The sequence below is a fragment of the Rhipicephalus microplus genome, chromosome 10 (genome assembly GCF_043290135.1).
Source record: "Rhipicephalus microplus isolate Deutch F79 chromosome 10, USDA_Rmic, whole genome shotgun sequence".
In the NCBI taxonomy this organism is placed as follows: domain Eukaryota; kingdom Metazoa; phylum Arthropoda; class Arachnida; order Ixodida; family Ixodidae; genus Rhipicephalus; species Rhipicephalus microplus.
Window position 1 is genome coordinate 68,620,160 of NC_134709.1, and position 19,446 is coordinate 68,639,605.

The window sequence follows — 19,446 nt, forward strand, 5'->3', positions numbered from 1 at the left end:
TCTCATAACAGCTTTCGCTGTAAAACAGAGAGAGGCTAGCATGCATGTGGAAGCTCGCAAGCCAGATATAGTTCTTCGAGAACTTTACTGTCGCCAATTTCAATTTAACGGGAATATTTGTGAAGAACACGGCAGTCGATGTTTCTTTTTTGACACTGATGCTGAAACACACCCAAGTACCACTATAATTTCAGGGGTTTCAACAATTCTTGGCATTCGAGTCGATTCTGCTCGCTAATATTTCTTGAAACTTACTGTTTCTTAGTAGAACACAACCAAAATCGTTTTTAGTGGAATAGTGCTATACACAACTGAGCAGATGCAATCAAAATCTGCATCGTGACGAGCCAGTGTAGGAAGCTTCAAAGGAGACTTTGCCACCTGGGTTATGCCCCCCCCCCCCCCCCCCCCAACACATTTTTCAGCTAACCGGGTGTCTTCCCAAAGCAAGGGTGTTAGGTCTCGTGGAAAAGTGGTTTACTCCTAGACATAAAATAGTTTTACGACAGAACAAGGAGGCACCGTTAAACAGGATGAGGAAACGGACACATTCACAGATCACCATTTTCAAGAACAGATTTATGTTTACAAAAAACGTAAAATATATGACGAATGAGCATAAAAATAAATGAAATACACACTATGTTAAGCATTTCTTGTTTATCCGAAGAAAAAACAGTGTGCGAGCATCTTTCCACATCCTCGTTGAGCCGCATTTGATTTTCATCAACCAGGTCGCCAAAGTCTTTCATAGTGCCTCCTTAAACTAATAGATGTGGCGTGAATTTTGGAAGGCACAAAAGAATCAAAGAAGGAGATTCAAAGTCAGTACGTCATTCGTCGCCACTGGGATCGCAGTGCGAAGAGAAATTCCAAAATTGCACATAGCAAAACGCCTTTCAGAACAGCTGACCACTGGCAAAAACTTCGTGGCATATATTCCTATTGTGGATGGGAACAAGAGCGTCGGCACAGTGCTTTGCGACAACACAGCTGAAGAATAATGAAGAGATAAAGACAAAGACGATTTCGGGCAAAATAAAATTGTGGCCCCACCTGACCAAGTATCCTTGGACAAGAGAAATCTGCAATGCCGTACTGGTAAGTTTCTTGCCCTCAGATACTCGATAAGCATAGCCGAGTATCCTGCATTCCTGGGAAAATTGAAATTCTCTCTCGGTATTGCTGGCCGTGGCTGCTCCTGCTGGTAACCGCACAGTTATATATCCTTATACAGTTATATACTATTAAAAAATGCGACGGATCTATACGATCAGAACTTCCGAGAGCACGCCTCCCGTTTCCACATGTACTCTGGTCAACACTTCCAGTCAACGCCTCTTTTTTACAGTACGAGTCATCACTTACAGTGATGGCTAAGCCAAACAAGGCATCGGAAACGAGTTCGGTAAGAAATAACTACGGACATTGTACCCCCAATACCTAGAGTTGGCAGAAGAGAGCCCGGAAGAGATCTGTCACCCACACCTGAACTGTGAGGAAAAGGGCCAAATCATAAAGGAGCTTTGCCATACGTAGGTTACAACAGCGCAACGGCAGCTAAGGCAGCAGTAGCCCAACACCCCTATCACACACGGCAAAATAAGCGCACGTTGACGGAGTGTGCTTTACTGCTAGTGCCATTCGTACACTGTCACACGGGAACATTTAGCAACACTCACTACAAAGCGCACTAGCGTTCGAGTGTATTTGCCAAACTCGCTTCAATGCGACGAAGTGTTAAGGCTATGTTGAAGTGGCTCAACAATAAATGAAGTGTTATCTAGTGCAAAGTTCATGACATTCTTCCTTTATTGTTTTCATTATCAGGAACAGTGGTATGCGTTGAAGCATACCTACTCGACATAAAAAATTACTCGGCTCTCCTCGCTCTCAGGCAGTTTACAGCTGTCCCAGGAGCATACTCGGCACACTCCACGCAATGGTCGCAGCCGTGGCATTTGTAGGTAAAGCTTATTTTATTGGCTGCTTATAGCTGCAAACCAGTGTTAAAAAACAATGCCTGAAATATGAGATCTGTTGTCCTACTCAAGCACCCATCCCCCTTGCCATCATTTCCACAGTACACTTTCCTCTCTCAAGTGACAGCATGGTGTCAAAGTCGCATTCTGTGGGTGTAAGTACACTCACTTAAAATGAGGCTAAATTTTCTATCCGGCATATAAGGCGACAGTAGGTGTTGAACACAAGCCAACACACAGTGCCATGACCTCAATTGTTTTCCGCAAAGAGCGTGTCAATAAACTACATGCACATTTGCACGACAATGTGCAGCTCGTAAAACAAATACGGATGGCAGATATATAAAAAACGAGTGATTTAATTTACACATGTGCACAACTTGAAATGGCTAAAATTCAGGAGAGGAACTGCGCCGCTTTTGCTTCTGCTTTCGCGTCGACTTCTTCTTGGACCTGCGTTCGTGGCGACGGTGGCGGGAATGATGGCGCTCCTGATCGGACACCTCGTGCGACTTGCCGGAAATGCTCACAGCGCCAAGAACGCTGACCAGCTTTCTCGACCGTGGTGCCGGTGGATGGCCAAATCGATCCGACGATGTGCTGCTCTGGCGACTCCTGTCTGCACCACGCCGCTCCTCTCTCTGCTGTCTCCACCGAGACCGTGAAGAAGAAACATGTTTTTCCGAGTGCTGTTCACTGTCACGTTCTGTCTTGAAGCGCTTTCGTGTGCGCAAACGCCGCTTACGTGGGCGCCTGTCACGCGCATCGCTTGACGACGAATCACTCCTCAAACGATGCGGGGAACGCCGTTTCTGCGGGTACTCATCGACCGTGTCGCTCGAGGATGAGCCAGTACCGGCACAGCGCTTGTGAGGCTTACGTTCTTCTGACGGGCCACTTGAACTGCTCGGCCCTGCTTCTTGGTTGGACGGACCTGCTTGACAGTTGTCACGTGACGCGAGCTCTTCCTCGTCCGAAGAGAGCAGCTCAATCACCTCAGGAGTTCGCTCCCTGATCGGCTTGACCACTTTTACCACGATACAGTCGGAACTGTCGGAGCCGTCGTCGCTGTCCATGGATGTTGCGACCACCTCCTCCCTGTATACAGAAAAGCCGCTGGGGCCCGGCTGAGGTGAGTTGGGCGGTTCGACAATTTGTGCCGTCCGTTGGGATTCTCGCAGGGTCTGCCTGAACTGCTCGACTGGGCTTGCCTGCAAACATGCCGAGTAGCGCCCCGAAATGTAGACTGTGTGCGTGTCGTAATCGGCCATGTCGTACACCGAAGTCGCGAACAAATAGAACTCGTGGACGAAGTGCTCCGTGTGCTCACCAAGAAAAGGTTCCATGTTGCGGGCAAACTGAGGGTGCCTGATGTCGAAACTGAGGATCAGCCCCATCACGTGGTCTATGGCCGCCACGACCCTGCTTCGGTTCTGCCGCAGAAGAGCATTCAACTCCCGGTTGATCCAGGGGACCAGACGGTGGGTGCAGGCCGGGTTTTCGCGGTAGAACTCGGGTGATGCTTCCCGGTAATTTGACAAGCAGGGAATTGCCCAAAGGTCCAGAAGGTACAGGTGAAGTCTCTCGTCACTCGTAGTGGCACCCCGGGGCAGATATCGGTTTCGACTGGTCAAATTTGCGGCGAAGTGGCGAGCGTGCCTCTGAGCCGTCGCCGCCAGCTCCTGGCGCCTCTCGAAGGTCATGGTGGTCGGGAAACGAAACCTTTGTTCGTAAACCTGTGTGTGCGATGCCGGAGGGCGCGGAAGGTCGCTGACAAAGAACTGGTCGTAGTCCTCAAGCGAGCGGACGCTGTGAATGATGCTCTTGAATCGCTGCTTGCATAAGGGACATTCCGCTTTGACCTTGGCCCACTCGGCAAGGCAGGCGAAGCAGAACTGATGCAGACAACTGTCGGTGAACGACTTGTTCTCCGGCTGTCCCAGGCAAATGGCACAGCTCTCTTCGGGAGAGTTGGTGTTGCGGCTGCACGGCCGCTCCGGCGTGGCATCGGCGGGTGCCAGTTTTGAGGGGCTACCTGCAGAGTTGCCATTCGGCGAGCCCTCGACTCGGTGCCAAGGTGGGGAGGAGCAAGAGGACGCCATCTTAACTCCACGTATGAGAAGAGCCAACCCTGTTAAAAAAAAAAAAAAACATTTGAAGATATTTAACCCTTTTGTACCACAGCATCCACATTTGTAAACAAAACATCAGTAAAGCAGGCTCAGGCCAGCCGATGCACTGACTTCCAAATCGTCTAGAAATGCTAGGATTACTTCAGTGTTTCATAAAAACATCTACACGTGTCCACTTTTGTGAATAAACAGACACAAGTGAACACACAACAATGGCGCTCTTCTAGAGTTGCCTAAAGAGTTGTATGCTTACTTTTTTTTTTTTTCTTTTTACAAGTTCAAACTAAAGTTGAAATAGTTTTTAACTTATTTGGCTTCATGGGCGTCACCGAGGAGGGGGGTACAGAATGGGCACTAGTCGTCCCCAAGCCAAACCAGCACATGCCCGACCCAAGCTAAATTTATAGGTTTTAGGGGCGAAGCTCCTTAGGGCGTGGGTGTGTCGCTCCTCTGTATGTATGTATGTATGTATGTACATAGCCACTGGTGGCACATACCCACTCTAGAGCGGGTATGTGCCACAAGGAATGCGAGATGGAGATGGCGGTACTTGGAGTGTCCACTAGATGGATGAACGGACGGACAGACAGACTAGCAGACGGCGGATGCGCAGACGCATGAACGGAAGCACGCATGGGCTGACGGACGCTTCGCCCCACTCATCATCATTCCCTCTGTGGATATGCTGTGATTTTTTTTCTAATTTTGTATATAGTTACTGCATATACACACACGCACACACACAAAAAAAGTTTACTTGCACACCTCAATTGACTGTGGGATATAGAGAGATTAGGTTCTTCATTGTCCGGCATGTTCATTTGCTTGAATTAGTTAACACGGCCACCTGACTGACTCTGTTTGGCACATGGCGTGCTTAGACCATTTCACTATACAGGCCCTCCATCGCACTTTAAAATGAAGCTAGGTCAATGAGAGTATTCACTAAAGACGACTCTCTGATCTCTTAACCTACTGAGGTCCCGTGTACAAAAAGAATGTTGACGCGCCTTTCACAACGAAGAGTACATTAGTAGATAAGACAGATGTTGATACCTATATATATATATATATATATATATAAAAGGCCGCATGACTTGCAGTGTAGGACTTGAAAAGAGAAAGAGAAGGACACTGAAAGAAAAAGGAAAACGGAAGGCAAAAGCAGCTAAGGCAAGATGGAAAGAGAAAAAAAAAAAGAAGAAACGGAGAGACGAGAGTAAAGCAAAACAGACGCTGAAGAAAGCTTTGACTATTCCATAACTGACTAGACCTTCAATTCATGAATGACCACTTATATGCGTGGACGTCAGATTATGATGTTTTGCAGTTGCGTAGCGCCACCTGCTTGAGCATTTTTGCTGAGCAACCAGGTGCGACTACCGAGAGCGAAACAACGATTGAGCTAAATATTAGGTGTGTTTGCGCATTGCACTCTCAGCAAACCAGCCACGAATTTCTCTGCACTGGTCGGACGCGCAACCAAACTGCCATGAGGTGCTAGCTGGTTTATTCCCCAGGAGGATTACAAAAACAGGAGCAGACGCAACAACACCATGTGCTACGAAGAAAAGCCTGGGTCGACGAACAACTGTGTCATGAATCGCCACGGATATAAAAGACTTTTACCGATTTCTGCAGCTGTCACACGAAGCAAAACGGCGACTGGGCTGGGCCGTTGCAAACCTGTTGGGTAAGCCTATTCCGCCTATTCTGCAAAGACGGCCATCCAAGATTGTCCCGTATATCGGAAGAGCTTTTTCTGAAATCATAGTTTGATGATACAAATCGTGCTGCACGCTTTCGGATGCGCTCTAATTCGTCAATACGTGTCTTTGTACCGGGGTCCCAAGCGGAATGTCCATATTCTAATATTGTGCGAACATTTGAAAAGTAAAGAATTTATTTTAACTTAGGAGGAGCTTGCTTGAAGTTACGCCTTAGGAAGTTGAGGACTCGACTAGCCTTCACTGCTACGTAATCAATATGGTCATTCCAGGAAAAGTCATTTTTGTATAAAACCCCTAAATATTTGTAGCTGGGTACAATCGTGAGGCTTTCGCCATCAAGAGAGTATTTCGTATGTAAAGTATGACGTTTTGTAGAAAACTGGACAATGTTACATTTAGAAAAATTTAGCGTTATATTCCACGTATTGCACCATAGTAGTATCTTGTCGAGGTCACTTTGTAGTTGTACACTGTCATTCAAAGTATTAATTTCACAGTAAAGACAACAGTCATCAGCATACAATCTGAGACGGCTTGACACTCCTTCGCCTATATCATTGATAAATATCAAAAAAAGAAGAGGCCCTTGTTTAAAGATCTTTTCCCTTGTACCCACCGTTCGCTTTGATGGGCTTCCCACTCTTCTGAAGCGAGGCTGAATTGACAGAAGCTTCCTAGGTCCTTGATTTTCCGAAAACCAGACGTCAAAACCAAAGAAAGAAGGGATGGTTGTGTAGTGGTCTAAGAACATTTGCTGGCAGACGGCTATCTTTGCACTACCCCGTTATGGCCAAGGCAGCGGGAAAAGCTCTTGTGTCGGCATTTTTCTCAGTGCCGCCTGGGCAGTCTGATGTCTATAAATGATTCCTTTTTTGTACAATACCCCTGAGTGAGTATAAGCACCTTATGAGGACAACCATCACCATCAAAAAAAGAGAAAAATAAAGAAGACCACCTAGCCCCACACTTCCTTGCTTGGAACCCTTAGCCCGCAACCGTTTTACGTTACTCTTTTCTATAATTGCGCGGCAACCTCAGGACACCGGCCGACAATACCCACCACAATTATGTGAAGACAAATGTGACTTCATGCTCACAAACATTAACACATTTAAGTAGGCCACTCAATGGTATGTCGTTATTTTCGTTCCACTTTTAAACCCTACCAACGCTGCTAAATGCGCGGTTTCAGACAGCGTTACTAAATGCGAAACTACAAGCGCGTCACGCTTTTCAGGCTTTAGAACGCACTTACGCAGGGCGTTAATTTCACGTGCCTGAAACATAATTCGACACGCTTCAAGCCAGCTGTCCCGAAGAGGTCAACAAAAGGCTACGCCAAGCGAGGTTGCACCAATAATTACAGAGAGCTGTTTGAACGTATTCACACTGAAGGACAGGGCGAGCGAAAAGTTATAAAGACAACACAAACGCCGTTCGCGTTGCCCAGGAGTTCTCTCGCCCGTCTGTGTTTCCACGCCGTCTCCGCAACACTAAAGTTGAACTTCCTTTGCAAATGTGCGGCGAATCGGCGCTGTACCACGGATGTCGTCTGAATAATACGAAAAAAAAAATAAAACCTAATACGACGATCATGTCTGCAGCGCAAACACACAACACACGCAAGGACACAGCAGTTGGCGCCGCAAACATGAGGGAGCCAGGTAGCCTAGACGCTTTTAAAGCGCTTGGCTGAACTACCTAAAGGCGACTACCGCGGGAATCGGGACGCTGTGGAGCGCTCACAAGTCTACCATTGTTGTTTCAGAGAAGTAAACGACATTACAGGGCGTGCTTCTGGTCGGAATTTACAGTCGTTTTTAAGCAACTCTTAACGGTTAACAAAACACCCACACAGGACAAAGATACTATACGACGGAAAATTCATGGTCAAGGTCATGGTTTGCTGCTTCCGGGAATGACATCACAGCTGAGAAAGTCGCTTCATACGCAGGCCAGGCCAGAGTCGAGCGCTCAACTTTCCGAGCTGCTAACAGCCTGCTAAGAGCCGATACCAGCATCGTCACAAAAAGAAGCAACAGAGAGCTAGTACTTACATGAAGGCTAGGTTCACATTTGGGATAAGTTCTAAAAACTGACAACTGCAACACGCAGTCGAGTCAAATAGCTTGCTATGAGGCAAACCGGGCAAATGAGCTACAGTTCAAACATATAAATGCAGGCCAAAGGCGTTGCGCAGGCAATGCAGGGGCCTCAAGAAAAACGCAGTAATCAAGGCTTGTGTTGGCTTTGTACTGGCTGCGCACTTCACACTATTAAAAACCTTGGCTATGACTCGCAACGAAAACGCCAGAAAAACACAGCCTTTGAGATTTGTACTTGTTACCCGAACATGCATCACAACTAAAGTTCAAAAGCTAATACTTCATAATTCCGCGACACTGTCTAGCAAAACTCTGAAGTAAACAAAGGTGCCACCTTATGCCAGGTTACCGCTTCTTCTTTAGAGCGTCGTCAAGTATTACACACTTTTTATCTCAAAGGCTATACTGTTGTTCCCCTACAAATTTATAAAAAAAGTTATGAAGAACTGCTCTCAACTTGTTTAAACAACACATGGTAGAGTAAGTTTCTCCTGTCACTTCATTAACAATAGAATATTTTAGGATTATAGATTTCTTTATGTTAAATTCATTCATCGGCATTTGTGTGAACGCTCATACTTTAGTCTCTCATCTTGGCATAAACATCTGCAGCATGCAAAACAATGATATCAACACATCATGGCGGCGTCCGGGTGTCGAGTTGTTACTTGTGTTACCATGCTTGTGTTATAGTGTACTAGAATTCACTATACTTCTGTGTGGCTGTGTTGTTCGTGTTGATAGTGACTAGTTTTGAAATCGGTTAGCGTATGAGAGCGGCCAGTCAATCGTAAGTGCGAGAAGAAAGTACAGCGCATGGGTCAGGGGCTTCATTCTTATCGCCAGCTTGTTCTTTATCGACGCCAACGTAACGCACAAGATGACGGACGTTCGAGTTTCGTTACGCAAGATCGAGTTTCCGACCGTCGTCTACGAGGCGCTGCGCCAGATTCAAAAGCTGCTGGCCAACGAGGGCCGCAGTCCGACGTACGCCCACGTAGCCAAGGAGATAGCGGAGGAGTTTGTCTTCCAGGACTACGACCAGCGGCGAATGGCGCCTCACACGTCGTCTCAGCGGCGGGCGCGCCCGCGCAAGTTGTCCGCCATCCGTGAGCTACAGATAATCGAGATAATCGCGACCTCCTTCCAGAACGCCAAGTCGGACATGTGCCAGAAGGTGTTCTTCATACTGTTCCCTTCGGCTGACGCGAGCGTGATGGAGTCGCGCGTTCTCCTTCTCTCGCGCCTCGTCTCGCTCTCCATCGCCCTGAAGAACCACAACGTGTTGAACTGCGTCGGATTCTGGATGCACGTGTGCGGCTGCACCTCGGAGCCGTCGCTGCACATAGTGCGTCACGTGGTGGGTGACTACCTAAGCTTGATCCCAAGTTCGGCCGAGATGCTCAAGGAGCTGGCTAACATATCGCCCCTGTTCTGCGCTAGCCTCGCCACCTCCCTGACGCATATGACACCCACAAACCCGTCCCGCGAAGTGGTAGACCTCCTCGCCTCCTGGGTGCGCGCCCAGCCGCTCCTCTGCTTCACCCCCATGGAAGCCATCCCACCGCACCTGTACACCCAGTGTTTGCAGACCTTCATCCCCGGTCTCGTGGCGTGGTGCGTCTTGGCGCCGTTGGGCAAAGTGGACTCCCGCCCCGAAGACGCCGAACTCTACTCGTACCTCCACTATGCGTTGCTAGAGATGCTCATCCGCGCCGGTCAGGTGACTCCGCGCGCCCCCATAGTGTTTCCCTTCTTGCCGAGCCACTATGTAGTGCACGTGGCCGAGACGCTGAAGCGAAGCCTTACCACGGCCTCGCCTCACGGGGCCGAATTGGCCCTGAACAGACTCGGTCAGGTGCTGCAGGCCGCGTTTGCGTCCAAGTGTGTTCACGGTAACCTGGACGCCATGTTTCAGACGCTTCGACAGCTGCCGCCCAACAGGCTTCTCAAGATTGTGCTGACCCGTTGGGAAGTTAAAAAGTACTAAACGGGCCTCACCCAGAAAGATGGAAAGGAAGTGTGGGTAGCGCAGGAGAGACACAAGACAGGTGCTGCCTTATCAGTCCCTTGTTTCTTTGCCTCCTGCATGGTTCAAGTAGCTCAATCACACCTTGCTTTAGTTGGTATGGCTCCATAGGTAAAGGACAGCACCATGAGACCAGCACCGTTCATGGACTTGCCTACAGAGGGCACTCTTCTTGTGGCTTTCTCTCCCCGTGTCTTGTCATCTCAGTGTCCATTGCCTATCGTTTTCAATGTTGTTGATATGAATGCAGCATGACTTAAGCATGCGAAGATACTTGCTGTGAAAAAATAATGATCTCTCTCGATTTTCTTGCGAAACCACGTACAGTTGCTCATCTTGCTATGAATATTTCGTGGCTGTCTTTTGCTGAGTCTTCTGGGAAGCACTATTTGTCATCAAGTGCAACACCGGTTTGGTAATCTATCTGCTAAGTTTTCTTTGTCCATGCTCCAGTGATATAATGTGAGTCGTCTAGATAGGATCTGTGGCTGATCAGCATCTTATTGCTCCTTTTTAATTTTTTTTCTCCTGCAAAGTGGGCGGAATGAAACCATTTGCAATTAGAAATTTTATCCCTGTCGAATAATGTCGAAGTGAATCGGGCAGAAGACCTGTGAAAGTTGCCTGGGCTATCCTGATTTTAAGCACAATGCAGCGGTTTTGACTTCAGGTAGTTGCTGCCACCTGAAGTGGTGTTTCATTGAAATAATTCTGTGTATTACGGTCTTTGTTAGCATTAAAATAAAAGTCGCATGTGGTTGAGACGAAACATAGCACCTTTGCACTGTGGTGTCACTGCTGCTGTTGGAATGTAGGGGCTTATTTGGATGGAGGGCTGTCAGAACACAGTTGCCTACAATATTACTGAGAAGTATTGAATACACATCGAGTTGGCATTCTGTAATTAGCTGAAAAGCATAAGAAGTAAGGGCTAGTGTGAAACAAAAACAACATGGACTGCGAAATCTAAGTTAGTCAATAGGTGTAAGGTCGCTGGCATCAGGAGGTATGACATGAATTGAATCGAGCAGGCTGTTAAAAGTGGCAGAAACCTAAAGGTTCCAAGGCCAGAAAAGTGAAGGGTGCCAGGATCTTGGAAGAGCGCCAACATGATCTTAATGCATAAAAAACGAGACATCAAGGACTTGAAGAACTACAAGTCGATCAGCTTACTGTCTATTAATTCTCTACAAATTATTTAGAAATGAAATAGCTATCATAAATAGGTTAACATTAGAGTTCAATGAATCAAAGTGCCATGGAGTTCTACAGAGAGCTGTACAAAAGCCGAAACAACCAGCATGATAATGTAAGAAGCAATATATAACAGCCCAGTGGAATCCGACATCCTATAAGTAACGACAAGGGAAGTACTGAAAGCCCTAGAAGGAATGCAAAGAGGCACAGCCGCTGGTGAGTATAAGACAACAATGGGCCTGCTGAAAGATGGTGGACAAATTGTATTAGAAAAACTGGCCATCTTATGAACAAATTGTCTCTTGACGGAAAGAGTGCCAGAATCTTTAAACAATGCCAACATCATCTCAGTGCATTAGAAAGGAGATGTCAAGGACTTGAAAAATTACAAGCCAGTCAGCTTACTGTGCATTAATTTTCTACTAACTATTTACAAACATAATAACTAATAGAAATAACTTAGCATTAGAGTTCAATGAACCAAAGGACCAAGCAGGATTCAGTACAGGCTACTCCACAATAGACCATATTCATACTATCAATCACCTGACAAAGAAATGTGCGGAATACAAGCAACCCCAATCTATTAACATAGCTTTCATATGGATTATGAGAAGGCGTTTGACTCTGTCGAGACATCAGCAGTGATGCAGGCACCATGGAATGTGGGCATCGACGAACTCTACATAAATATACTGGAATAAATTTACAGCAGATACACAGCCAGCATAGTTTTTCCATAAAGAAAGCGACAAAGTCCCAACAAAGAATCGTGTAAGGCAGGGAGACACGAGCTCTCCAATGCTATTCACCGCTTGTTTACAGGAGGTTTTCAGAGTCCTAGATTGGGAAGAATTAAGGATAATAGTTAATGGATAGTATCTTAGTAACCTGCGATTCACTGATGACATTTCCTTGTAGAGTAACTCAGGGGACAAATTACAGCTCATGATTACTGAACTGGACCCAGAAAGCAGAAAAGTAGGTCGTAAAATTGACATGCACAAAATTGAAGTAATGTCCAACAGTCTCGGCAGAAAACAGCAGTTCGCCGTAGGTGGAGAAACGCTGGAAGTTGTAAAGGAATATGTCTACTTAGGACAGGTAACCGCAGAGCCGAACCACGAGAGTGAATTAACTAGAAGAATAAAGATGGCGTGGATCACATTCTGCGAGCATTCTCAAATCACGAATGGTTATCTGCGGCTAACCCTCAAGAGGAAGGTATATAACAGCTACATCTTGCCAGTACTTGCCTACGGAGCAGAAACTTGGAGGATTAAGAAGAGGGTTCAGCTTAAATTGAGGTAAACACAGCTAGCGATGGAAAGCAAAATGATAGGCGTAACAAAAAGAGAGCAGATTGAGTCGGGGAACAAACCGGAGTTAAAGAGAAAGAGAGAGATATGGTAAGAAGAAAGGCAGGGAGGTTAACCGGAAAGCAAGTATCTGGTTGGCTACCCTACACTGGGGAAAAGAGAATGAAAGACAGAAAAGTAAGAAAAATAGAATGAGAGAGAGAGAACGGGATGGAAGCGAAAACACACACACACACTAGAATGTTAGAATGGTTAAAGACTGATGTCAGAGACAGTCCCTGTCAGCAGTGTTTGCACACCTCAACGACCAGCCGCATTCCGAAAGATTAATTGAGGAATGCCGAAAATATCGAAAAAGCGACGAAGGCCCTTCTGAAGTTTCTGCGATCAACCCGCCTCGTCGAAACTAAGGTTAAGTATATCATAGTTGAAATCAAGAAAAAGAAATGGACATGGGCCGTGCGCATGGCACGTAGGCAGGATAACCGCTGGTCATTAAAATTGACTGGATTGCCAGAGAAGGCGAGCGCAGAAAGGGGAGACAGAAGGTTAGGTCGGCCGATGAGAATAAAAAAATGGCAGCATATGCACGGAGTGAATGATGCAGAGTGGGGCAAAGCATTCGTCCGTCCATGCGTCCGTCTGTGTGACCGTTCGTGAGTCCATCCGCCCGTCCGTGCGTCCGTCCCTGCGTTGGTCCATGCATCCGTTCATGCGTCCATCCATGCATCTGTCTGTGTGTCTGTTCGTCCATCTATTCAACACTCCAAGTACCACCATCTCGCATCTTTTCGTCATATATTCCTCATATAGAAGCACCGCCATCCAGCGGACATTCCAGGGACTAAACGAGAGGTGGCACACGCACACTTTCTTACAACTTGCGCTTCGGGTCTACTTCCCACCTTTAACCACCTCGAGTTCATGGTATATACTAGTTCACTGTATTCATGGCACTGCGACCCAACGCTTGCTAAACCTTTGTAAAACCAAGGAGTTTACGCCCAGCGAGTATAACGTAGCAACCCTTTCTTGTCAGATAGTGCTCAATGTACATGCCAATGGCTGCTAATGGAAAATGAGAGACAGGAGCATTCGGCTTTTAGTTAACGCGCACGCCGCGAAGTTTTTATTGTTCAACAACAAAGCACAGGAGAAATCTCCCACCGGCACCACCTTGCAGGTCAAAATGTAACACTGGTTACACACTACGACTACGAGGGACGAACGGGTGCCGCTTTAAGGAGCTTCGCCCTTAAAAGTTCGCAGTTGTAACGTGGCAGCAGAAAGCACAAGGCCGGATTGATATTGATTGGCGGATCGTGGGAGAGGTCTTTGCTCTGTTCTTGTTCTTTGCCTTGCGTTGGGCGTAGTCGGGCTGACGATGATGAATACATTTAGACAGGTGCTTTCACAGCGCAGCACCCCTCTAGTGCAACGAAACCGCATTTGAAAAGGTTATATGTCGCCTAATATACATCTATTCATTCGTTAATACAAGTATTTCAATACTTTGAAATTTTTAATGCTTTAAATTCATAATCAAAGCAAATTTGAATACTATCAATATTCCTTCGAACATTTGAAGCATTCGATAATTCTCACAAGCCTGCTCAAGTGGGTAAACAAAATGTGCCAGAGTAGCTTTCTGCCTTTTACTATCCACACAAGCATTTTGTGCTTGCAGAAAACACTTGTGTGTTTTTGTTGTGCATTTTTTATTGGCCTGCCTGGGCCTAATGAAACAGCATCTGTCTAAAAATAAAAACTACCTATTAACGCATTGGGCACAAAAACATACGTCATAAGACAAAGATGCATAAGCCCTTTTTTTTCTTTGCCTGTTGTGTTTTATAGCTGGTTTTTCATCTTGAACTGTGTACCAAATGGTCCAGCTTTGTTCATTGACGCAACACCTGGGCGAATTCGGCTGTGTGGTCCAGTGGTAATGGTGCTCGATCGCTGGCCCAAAGGTTGTGTGATATTGCTGTTGCTAATGATTGCGGACGCTTTGAAGTTGATTGTGGATGATAGTGATAGAAGTGGCCGCATCTTCAATGGCAGTGAAAATGCTTGGGGCCGGTGTACTTAGATTAGAGTGCAGGTTAAAGAATCCCTAGCAATCGAACTTTCTGGAGCCCTTCACTACGGTGTCTCTCATAAACATACCATGGTTTTGTGATCTTAACAGTTATGATTTAATTAATTATTTAAGAAAGTACTACCAGGTTGAATGGCAGCAAACGTTGGATAAGGGTAGGTGGCACATTCAACACGCAATTCGCAGGAAATACAAAAGCGTAAAAGAAATGTTGAGTGCATTATAGTGTGGGAAGGTATTAAGCGTGTGTATAGGAGGACAAAAACGGAATGATTCACAAAGCTAAATATAGCAATGTAGCATAAAGCAACATGAAATGCAGCCCACAATCCGAACAGAAGTATGGCCGTACGGAACCAGACACAAAAAGTACACCATCTCCTACTAAAGGGAATCATGTGGGAATGCGAAGCAGCACTGGTGTTTGTTTGTTCACTTGTGTTTCCATCTGTATGTTTCTGTGTGTGTTTCATTCGTGTGTGGAGTTGTGTATATGTTGTGTACCGCTTGTGTTACCCCGTTCCCCCTCTCCCTCTTGTCTGTATAGCCGTGTGTGTGCTGCTGCAAAGTGACCACCAAGCGCTGCTAGGGAAACGCAATGCAGCGAACGCGTGTAGCATTATATACAAGCACAGAGCTGTGGCGGAGAAATAAACGGGAGAGGAGAAACAAACCTGAGGCAGCGCTCTGCCACCTCCTCCACCCCACCTCCTTGCGCTTGAGTTAGGAAATGGCAAGAGTTGGCGCATGTGCAGTAAGGATGGTCGCGCTGCACACCGCATTCAACTCCACCATAAGATGCTTTGCATCTAAAAAATTATACATAGACAGTGTACAATAGGTGCAGGATGTTCACAAAGAAATGCAAAAGGTGTACTGCCACCAGATGTCAACTCCAATGCAAATAACGTTGGCTATTGTACATAACGACTCCCAAGTGCGTTTCATTTGCAAAAGCGGCAAAACTTAACATCATGCAAACACTTTGAGTAAGACAGGTAAAAGAACGAAGTGCTCTATAAAATAAATGAAAGTGTCCAGATAGGTGAAGCTGCTAATGCATGAATAATCGATTTCAGATCGACACTCTTAAGAGCCTCTGGTGGTACATTATTTCGTTTGTTATATGTGTGGTAAAAGAATAAGAACCTGGGTATGTTAGTACAGCAGAGGTGGTCAGTAATTCTTTTAGTGTGGAAGGAATGCACTTTGCAGAGAAAAAGTAGTTCAATGTTATTGTTTCTTGTATTCAAAATTTGTGATTGTATACCAGATAGAATCACTTCATTCTTTTGTGAAAAAAAAAGCTCCATTCTAAAATTTCCAATTTAGCACTTGCCAGAAGAACTGATGGAGATGTGTCGATTCGGTAGGCAATATATGTGAACCATGTAGTTTTTCGGTGTGGGTGGTTCAAGTTTATGCTAGCCAGTGTGTGTGCAGGTCTCAGACAGCCGACACATATTCTATCATTCGTACTATGTACTTTTCATGTGCGAATAGCCTAGTCTCACAGGTTGTCTTAGCTAGTGCCCATCTTAAAGGTGTACTGACATGATTTGAATATAGTGCAAAAGGGCCTTTTTTTTTGCTTCTTCGGTATGCAGTGTCAACACTCTCTAGATGTCCCCACGTGTTTTACACGTGGAGACAAGAACAACGCTCGCTGCAAGTTTTATACGTGTTGTCTGACTGCAATTCAGATTGTATGACCAAGTCAGATTAGCTTAATTCGCTTTAATACATACGGAATGACTTTATGTGGCCATGCTCAAACATCCAATAGGCAAGACAATCTCACTCCAAAGCTGACATGGCGTAATAAGAGCGTTTGGTTTAGATGAATGACCGGCCAGAACACGGAAATCATGTCACGCGTGTTACGTATGCCATGACCCAATTATGATGTTCTAACGGTCGTTTTATGAACTTCATGTGCAGAAAAATTTACAGGGTATGATAACAGCTGAAGATGAAAAAAAAAAGGCTGGTCATAACACCAAAATGATGCCATGCATGTCATGTACACCATGATATATATGACCCAGTCATGAAGCTCTAAGGGTGATTTAGATTAATTTTTAATGCTTAATACGAATTGGATTAATGTGATCATGTTTGGCGTCGAACTGGCTAGACGATAAAAATTCACTCGAAGTTTCTTGCTCGTGACTACCATAATGCAGAATAGCCTAATACTGCTTAATCTCTATTGTCTTATTGTGGCCATACTGAGTCATCCAACTGGCTAGGCAATCTCAACCTACACTAAGTAGATTTCTTTGGGGCTAGCCTAATTAAGATTAGCTTAATTCAGTTTAATAATGGCTTCATGTGGCCATGCTCAAGCATCCAACAGGCAAGACAATCTCACCCTAAATTCGCTTGCTCTTGATTAGCTTAATGCGAGTTAGCTTAACTCATGTTAACTTATTGTGGTCACACTGAGTCATTGAACTGATTGGATAATCTCAACTTCCTGAATATAAATTTCTTCGGAATCAGCTCAATCTGCTTTAATCCTGGCTGACTTAACCTGGCCATGCTCAGGCATCCTAGAGCTTAGACAATCTCCACTCCAAATTGAGTTGGTCGTAACTATCTTAATGCAGATTAGCTTATTGCGGCTTAATCCTCATTTCCTTGTTAAATGATACTTTAAATCCTACTGCCGTTGAGTAAAATGCAGGCACGTCAGGTGTTTGCGGTGCAGAATTAAGCCGTGCATCTGGTAGCATATCTTGGTGCCTAAGAAATAGGAGGCAAGATCCCGCGTGGGACACTGATCACCGTGGAACAACCGAAGTAAGAATCACAGGGCAAGCAGAAGACAGCGAACAGACACTGATGGGAATGAGAATCCACCGCAGTTTCTCGGTTGCCCAAGTGCTGCTCGGCAAACCAGCTCTGTTCCACCTGACCAGAAAAAGTGAGCCAATGAGGGATTGCAATGACCTAGTGATTCGTAATGGGGACTGTACGACATGAGATATCTACCATGCACGGCCACAAAACACAGTCTCTGCTAAATACCTTCTTTCGAGCATCAGTAAATCATACTCTTGTGCTTCCCAGACGTGTCGATTTACAAATTCGACCACTGAAACTCGCAAGGAAGCTGATATGCCGTAGCAAGTATAATCAAGCCCCAGAATGCGAACGGAGTCACTTTTTTGAAGACCAAAAAAAGGGACTTAGGCAGGCGTCTGGGGAACCAGTGGATAAATATCGACATTTTGAAAAAATTAGCGTGGCACCTGAAATCGTGCCATACTCGGCAAAAAGCTACGGGATAAACTATCCTCGTTCTTCAAATAACCGTGATGTCATCAGCAAGTGCTGTCACCGTCACAGCACCACTACCTGGAAGAAGAAGGCCTCGAACATATGGATCAGCGATAAGCGAGCGAAGGAATGGTTCGAGGCTGAGTACAAAAAGTGCAGGGAATAAAGGTCAACCCTGGCGAACACCACGAGTAACAGGAAATGGCGCACTCTCTAAACCATCAAGAAACAACGTGCTGCGTATATTTCGGTATGCATTTCTGAGCAGCTCAATGAAGTTTTGGGAGAAGCCAAATGCTGCCATTACGCTAAATATAAAGCTATGTGCGAGCTATGTTCGAGACCTTTTCTTGGTCAAGTGAAACCAAAAGTCCCCGAGCTAAGCTTACTAACATGTACTTTATTATATCACGCGTAACAAAGAAGAGACTGGATTTCTCTTCCATGAATAGAGCACGCCTGATGATGTCAACCTGTTAAGGAATGCATCAGGCTTCTTAAACGCCGAGTGATAACTGCTGCGAAAGTTTTAAATAAACTTTGAGGAGCGTTATTGGTCTCCACTCCTCTGGGCGAACCGACGACGGGTTATGGTTAGGTAATAAAACCATTTGACCATTGCGAAATCTATCAGAGAAATCAAAGTTCTCAAAAAAGCGCACCTAGTCCATATCCGGCAAATTACAGAGTGAAAAGAGCCCCAATGTCGTCCCAAAACGTTAAATAAAACTCAACAGGCAACCCGTCCGGCCCGGGGGCCGAGCCACGCTTCATGGAAGACCATGCCTCTTTCACTTCGTCAGCTGACGGGCTTGAGCAAGGTTGTTCAGCTACTTCTGATGAAATTTGAAGGAAGGAAGGAAGGAAAATAGAGGGAAAAGAAAGGCAAGGAGGATAACCAGCCTATAGGCAGCCGGTTTGCTACCCTGCGCATGGGAGAGGGATGGGGGAGATGAAAGAGAGCAGAGAGGGAAGATAGAAACAGCACATTCGGCAGCACATGCACGCACACTCAGTCATAGTCCAGTCTTGTCTTTTGTGGTGTGTGACATTGCTGTTACAGTCGCTTGTTCAAGTCAGTGTCGCGTAGGAATTTCAACAGAGCTTTCGTCGCCTTCTGTTGCAGTGTCTTCTCTCGGGCACTTGACAGAATAGTGTCCACAGACATTTGGCTGTTGTCGATGCGCGCAATAGCAGACACCAGTGACTGTCTCTGGATTTCATACAATGGACAGTCACACAGGATGTGGTGTAGCGTCTCTTCGCAATGACAGGCATCGCAGAGAGCGTTGTCGGCGATTCCTATGACAAAGGAGTAAGATTTTGTAAATGCCACTCCTAGCCATAAACGATGAAGTAGGGTGGCTTCTCTTCGGTCGAGTCCAGTGGGCATGCGGAAAGCCATCAAAGAGGGCAGGTGGTGTTGACGCTTCGTATCGATGCTTGGTGGGCACCATAGTGAAAACGTGATTTCACGCGCAAGTCGTCGAAGATTACTGGCAGCATCAGTCCTCGAAAGTGGTATGGCTTCTTCTCGTGTTCCTTCAAGGGCTGCCCGCGCGGCAG

The 19,446-nt window shown here is 45.9% G+C and overlaps 2 protein-coding genes across 2 annotated transcripts; one reads left to right on the plus strand and one right to left on the minus strand.

Moving 5' to 3' along the window:
• Positions 1-2,316: 2,316 nt before the first annotated feature.
• On the minus strand, positions 2,317-8,091 carry LOC119180619 (E3 ubiquitin-protein ligase Topors). Its single transcript, XM_037431730.2, has 2 exons — positions 7,902-8,091; positions 2,317-4,113 (listed from the first exon to the last, which is right to left on the minus strand). Exon 2 carries the CDS (start codon positions 4,082-4,084, stop codon positions 2,372-2,374), a length of 1,713 nt encoding a protein of 570 aa, XP_037287627.2. The 5' UTR covers positions 4,085-4,113; positions 7,902-8,091; the 3' UTR covers positions 2,317-2,371.
• Positions 8,092-8,588: 497 nt separating this feature from the next.
• Positions 8,589-10,751, plus strand: LOC119180773 (integrator complex subunit 15). The gene has a single exon (XM_037431908.2). The coding sequence runs from the start codon at positions 8,830-8,832 to the stop codon at positions 9,937-9,939; it is 1,110 nt and encodes a 369-aa protein (XP_037287805.2). The 5' UTR covers positions 8,589-8,829; the 3' UTR covers positions 9,940-10,751.
• Positions 10,752-19,446: the final 8,695 nt, after the last annotated feature.

Coding starts and splice junctions, on each gene's coding strand:
- LOC119180619 (XM_037431730.2), bottom strand. CDS start 4,084: ATGGCGTCCTCTTGCTCCTCCCCACCTTGGCACCGAGTCGAGGGCTCG.
- LOC119180773 (XM_037431908.2), top strand. CDS start 8,830: ATGACGGACGTTCGAGTTTCGTTACGCAAGATCGAGTTTCCGACCGTC.